Consider the following 6,662-nt stretch of genomic DNA (forward strand, 5'->3'; position numbering starts at 1 on the left):
TTCCAAGAAAAAAACATCGTCTTATATTCGGGACAATACGGTATTTTTCCTTTTCAGTGATAATTGCAAAATATATTGAACTAGTGGAGAATGTAAATTTGCATTGTTCAAGGCCGAATGGTTTTTGTTTTTGTGTTTCTCTGAGCTTCCACTAGATGGCAGTGTGTCACTGCACTGATTCACTGCATTATTCGCAAACTTGATCCTCTGTTTAGTTTCCCTTCCATGTATCAGGACACATTCAGTCTTCTAAGCCTTGGATGATGTTTGTCTGGTGACTGATAACACATCTGTAGACTGTTAATCGGGGCTGTTTTAAAGTAGTTAAAATGACTTTTTGGTTTTTAGAAGTTTAAGTGATTGCACAAAATTGATTTACAATTATGCACCTACATTTCAGGTATGTAATTCGCTACATTTTAATTATATCAGCCCAACTACCCTGAGGAAACTGATATAATCCAACCACATCTAATCATGTTCATTCCACTAAAATGAAATGTGCACATTTGGAAATGAATTGTGGAGTGTTTTTTTTTTTTTAGAGAAATTAGTACTTTTATACAGCAAGGGCACGTTAATTTGAATAAAAATGACAGTAAAGACATTTATAATGTTGCAAAACGTTATATTTTAACTAAATACTGTTCTTGTCAAGTCACCTTTATTTACAGTGGGTACGGAAAGTATTCAGACCCCCTTAAATTTTTCACTCTTTGTTATATTGCAGCCATTTGCTAAAATCATTTAAGTTAAAGTCAACGATATCGCTGGAAACTTGTGACAATATCGCTTGTGAACCTAAAACCTAAAAAAATTGTCAGTTGTGCTGCTTAATATTTTCCAACATTGATAAAAATAAGAAATGTTTCTTGAGCAGCAAATCAGCATATGAGAATGATTTCTAAAGGACACTGAAGACTGGAGTAATGATGCTGAAAATTTAGCTTTGCATCACAAGAATAAATTACATTATAAAATGTATTAAAATAGAAAAGTTATTTTATTACCATTATAGTATGTTATTACTTTTAACAATATTACTAAATAGTATTACTCTTTTAGTGTATATTCGATCAAATAAATGCAGCCTTGGTGAGCATAAGAGCTTTTAAAATCATATTTATTTTATTATGCATTCTGTACTGCACAAATATTCAGTATGAGAGAAAAAAACTGGTGTGGAACCAAGGTTTAGCTTTAGTTAAAAATCATGAAATGCAGCTGAAACAATATTTTCTAAATCGCCAGTTAATCAACAGTTTCAACTGTTTTTCATTGTAAAATATTAAACCTATTTAAGAAAATGAAAGGCATCATTAAAATGAAACAAAAATAAGAACATAATATATTTACTAGTGTGTTTCTAAAGTATTTGATCTCTCCATTTCTCTCTCCTCTCCACCTGTAGCTCCATGCCGTCCCACGTAGATGTGTCTTACGATGACCTGTTCGGTGCTCTGCAGCGCTATGCGACGTGCGAGCAGCGGTTGGGCAAGTGAGGATCAGTCCGCAGAACAGAACAGAAGGAACTGAACGAGCGAGAGGGGATGGAGGGGGTCCGTCCCTCTCTTCATGCTTACAGTACAAGCACTGGAGCCTCAGCGCCAGCAACCCGCTGCTGCTGCTCTTCTCCGCCAAGGCCTGCCGGGCGTCTCTCTCTGTGTGTGTGTGTGTGTGATTATACTTGTGCGTTTGTGTACGTGTGAGTCTCCCCTGAGTAACTACACGCAAAAAAGGGCGCAAGCGCTGCCCTGCAAACAGGCCGGTCGCTCGAGGAGCTTGGTTAGCCATGTGGTGTAAATTTACCTTTTTTTTAAACTTTCCTGTATCTTTGGACACTTTGGAATGGTGGCAGTTCGTAAAGGTGCACTGAACTCTACAGAAGCGGCGTACAGTCATCCGTCTTGCACAGCGAACGAGAGCCCCTGGAGAGGGAATGCGCTTCTAGTTGCACAGCTGCCTTCAGACGGCGAGATTTTTCTACTTCAACGAATCTTCTGCATGCCGAATCTGTCTTATTGCAACGTCACGTTCCCATTAAGTCTATACAAGCGTGCTGTAAATGGTTATGTGCGTGTTTATTCGTAATTGTGTCTTTTGAATGTGCGCGTGCGTGCCACAAATTACACTAATTAGCATTAAAAACCCTGAAGTTTGTCATTCTAAGTGCGTAAATTGATTGCTCTACATCATTCCCCTCCGAAAGCTCTCGCTGTTTGTAATGGCTCGTGGCGCTAATTATGTTTTTATTTGATTTTTAGTTAATATTGTTTCATTCAGAAGTCTGTTATTTTTTTCTGTCAATATCTCTATGGATCAGAAATGATTCACGTGAATATTTCGTGAGATCCGTGATTGTTTTTTCATAAAAGGCCACAGGATTTTCATGGTTCTGCTCAGCACAAGAAGAAGTCTTAAATGTGTAATTCATGGGTTGGTTTGCTAGTGTCCAGCGTGAATGTACAATAAACGTTACTGAATCCTTTAACTGTAGTTGTATTGAGAGTGGCATTGATTCTTCTGCGGTGGAGTCGAAATGAAAAGAGGAATGATTTTCTGTTGCAGCTTCACTCTCACACTTCCTGCTTCTGACTGGTTCTGTGTATTTCATCTGACAGTTCTTCATCTGGCTGGCACTTTTATCCAAAGTGACTTGCGTTCAGGCTATATATTTTATCACCATGATCCCTGGGAATTGAACTCATGGCATGACATGCGTTAGCAGTCACATGAACTCTGCTGGTATATTGGATACATCCAGAATAATTCTTCTACAATAATTCAGCTTTTCGTCCATAAGGTTCACATATACTGCCACGCAGAAGTCTGGGGTCGTAAGGTTTTTCTAATGTTTTTTTGAAAGAAGTCTCTTATGCTCACCAAGGCTGCATTTATTTGATTAAAAAAACACAGAAACACAGAAAAACATTGTGAAATATTATTACGGTTTAAAATAACTTTTTTTTAATGTAATTTATTCCTGTGATCAAAGCTGAATTTTCAGCTTCATTACTCCAGTCTTCAGTGTAACATGATCCTTCAGAAATCATTTTAATTTGCTGATTTGCTGCTCAAGAAATATTTATTCTTATCAATGTTGAAAACGGCTCTTTTGGTAAACGTGCTATATTTTTTGCTACAGATTCTTTAATAAATATTAATTTTTAAGAAAAAATAATTTGAAATGGTCATCTTTTATAACATTATAGATGTATTTACTGTCAAATTTAATCAGTTCTTGTGCATAATTGGAAGATAAAAAAAAGTAAAAAAATAAATAAATAAACCCCAAACTTTTGAACAGTAGTGTTACTACACAATACAATGCACAATACAATGCAACCATTAAAAAAACAATTAACCAATATTAGATATAGCCATTAATACAGTTTATTTCCATTTTTATTATATTTACATTGAATGCACTCTTAAAGCTAATCTATATAAACACTACATTATAATGTTATGGATAAATTCACTTGAAACATTTAAAATGGTATATTTTAATTTGTAGTGTTCTATTTTATTTAGACAAAATATTAAAGAATTTTAATATTAGCCATTTACCATTTATTGACCATAACAAGAAGCCAAAATTATAATATTCGTTACAATGTTAACATTAACCAAATTAGCTACTGTCAAACAAAGGCAAAGAATGAATTGTCCTCACAGAGCTTCTGCTTTATAAACCTTTGGAAGGAATTGTTTATCTAAAATGTTTTTGTTTTTTTACAAATTTAATTTAATTTTTTTAATACACTCATGTTGTTTCAAGCTTGTATGACTGATTGTCTTGTCAAACACAAAAGACGTTAACCAGAATGTCTAAGGATGATCTCAATCTTGAAAAAATGTACTTACCACCATAAATGTAGTTTGCACTCGAGCACTAGATTCCAACCTGTCTGAAGCCATACAATATCTTGTGTGAAACCCAGACTGAAATTAAACTTTGTGCAATAATAAATAACTCCTTGTGTGTTCTACAGAGTAAAGTCAGTCAGAGGGGTTTCAAAGGCATGAGTGATGGATTTACATTTTTGGGAGAACTGTAACTTTAAATTTACATTCATAAGTAGTAGATGTAATTGGAACATCAAAGCTGAAGGATGGGGATTGTCATAAATTCCTCCTGTTCTTATTAAACACCTCCATGTCCAAAAATGCAGCTTCTGAAGTAGTTCACACATTTAGGTCAGTGAGGACAGGAGGTGTTATGAACATCTGGGCCACCGATTACATCCCGAGACTTATTCATTGCTTCTGTCGGGTGTCATTTACCTCCTTTTGAGGTAAAAGACTGTGAAAATTACTATATTGAGAAGAAAAAGCAGACCAGAACTGGTTGCCTTTGAATTTTACCCTGCATTTGATGGTTCGATATGTTATTCAGATCTACGGCTGACTATGTTCAGAGTTACTAAAATCTGCTTTTCATATTCCCATGTTCTCACAGAAGTTTCATTATAGATTGATGCTGGGATTGAAGATACGGCAGGTTGCATTTTTAAGAGCATATCTGCCTCAGGAGGACAGAATAATGCTGGAAATTAACATAAATTTGGCTCCAAGGCTTTAGATTTTCGATGCAGTTTGAAATGTACAAACTAATTTGGTCTTATATGTCCCTCGTCATCTTTAATGTATTTCATGTTTTATTTGGAAAAGCTTTTCCATATTTATTGCTGTTTTTCATATCACTTAGATTTAGGCTAGATTTCTTTTCATATTTTTTCTTTTACATGGATTCATAGCCAGTCGGTGCGTTTGTTACAACTACAATTGTAAACAAGAAGGGTTTATTGTCTTAAGCATCTCCGCACAGAATCTAGTTTCTCTCCATTGTTTGTCTTCTAAAGAGTAAATAAATGTGTGAGCTTCATTTTAACAATTTCATGTTCACGGCTAAACATGAAAAATACATGACGACTTTGAACTAATAATATTGTCAAGATGTTTGGGAGTATCTGAAGAACAAATTGTCATGACCTACTTGTGAACACTGGGAGAAAAAAAAAAGCAGTATCTGGTATACAAGTCATCCTAATAGTTGGTGGTGAGTAAATTTGAGGTATGGAACTATGCCTTATTAATAAATCCATATTTCACCATTATTTAAAATTATGAAAAATTACTTGTCCAGTTATTTGTCATACTGTATGAAATACTGTATTTATATCAAATGAGAGATGTACATTTGTTTTAATTTAAAGCAATATTAAATGTGTGTGTGTGTGTGTGTGTGTATGTATATATATATATATATATATATATAGCTTTTTTTCCTTTGGACATTTTATATATTTTTATATAAAGTTTGTTTCCTATCAAATGAACAATTCCATATTCCAAAAATTTTCATTTTTGGGTGAATTCTTCCTTTAAGACCCAAAATGGATGTCAGTAAGAAAACAATCCCCCCCCCAATACTTTCAATATGATTTTATTATGTTATTTTATTTAAAAGGTTAAAACTGAATTTTCAGAAATCATATTGTCCTACCTTAGGCCCTAAGTAACTGGACATTTCAAAATGCTTTAGGGTTGAAGTTCAGTGCAAAATATAGCATTAACTAGCAAATAGCATGCTTAATATGATGAAATATGATGTCAGAAAGGTCAAAATCTTATTCTAAATGGCGGATTGTCATAATGGGGTTGAACTCTTGAGAAAAAAAAGTATCTTCTAGCCCATTCAAATATGGAGACATGCTAACCAATACTGATAAAATATATTTAATTATTATTATTATCATTAATTGGTAATATTTTAAATATTTTTAAAATGTTTTCAATATTTAATTTTTTTAACAGTTATGTTTATAATGTGAATATAATTTTAGTAATATGGTGCAGATTGCATCATTGCCTGACAGTAGGTACGTTTACATGGACACTTTTTGCTTCCATCGGAATGAATTCATTCTGATTGACGAATCCGAACATAGTGCTTACATGAACGCTAAATAAAGTGATCGGGTTGATATGCGTGTTTATATGTCACAAGCTTCTGATTGGATTTAATCTTTTGACATGCACACACTGCATGAATATACAGAGTTTCCCGCTGTTGTCGAATACTGTTTTAAAAAGCACACGTGATATTTATCTACTTCGGGTCCTAATTAGGCGACGACCAGCACATGAACTGTTGTGCAGTGCTGCTTACTTAAACGGGTCATATGATGCGCTTTCAATTTTTCAATTACTTCTCTTTGGAGTGTTACAAGCTCTTGGTGCATAAAGAAGATCTGTAAAGTTGCAAAGACTAAAGTCTCAAATCCAAAGAGATATTCTTTATAAAAGTTAAGAGTTAACCACACCTTCCTAAAACGGCTCATTCTAACACGCCCCCACATGTCTACCTCACTATGTGGGAAGATTTGCATAACGCCGCCCAAATGTTCACGCAAAGAAAGAAGGCGCAACTTTTATTCTCACTGTAGTTTTGTTGCCGCTGCCGCCATGTCGTGAAGACGCTCTGTGCTTCGTTGTGAAAGCGAAACTACTTTGTTTGGTCTTCCAAAAGAGGACGACATCCGCTTCGTCATGCCTAGAGCTGATCTGTGCTGGTCGCTGAGGGAATACATCAACTTAGTGCTGTGGATCAACGGATCGGCTTTCACCATGGACGAAGCCCGGGGTCGTCACATGTG

At 34.9% G+C, this 6,662-nt stretch overlaps 1 protein-coding gene across 1 annotated transcript in view; it reads left to right on the forward strand.

Annotated features, from left to right (window-relative positions):
* The window catches only part of LOC107678856 (dehydrodolichyl diphosphate syntase complex subunit nus1-like), a 12,512-nt gene extending 9,629 nt beyond the window's left edge, over nt 1–2,883 (forward strand). The window contains exon 5 of the mRNA XM_016474282.1: nt 1,412–2,883. Coding sequence (XP_016329768.1) covers nt 1,412–1,502 — 91 coding nt within the window. The 3' untranslated portion in view covers nt 1,503–2,883. The remainder of the gene's footprint in view (nt 1–1,411) is intronic.
* The last annotated feature ends 3,779 nt before the right edge of the window (nt 2,884–6,662 follow it).

Source organism: Sinocyclocheilus anshuiensis, unplaced genomic scaffold (genome assembly GCF_001515605.1).
Source record: "Sinocyclocheilus anshuiensis isolate Anshui unplaced genomic scaffold, SAMN03320099.WGS_v1.1 scaffold1049, whole genome shotgun sequence".
Classification (NCBI taxonomy): Eukaryota; Metazoa; Chordata; class Actinopteri; order Cypriniformes; family Cyprinidae; genus Sinocyclocheilus; species Sinocyclocheilus anshuiensis.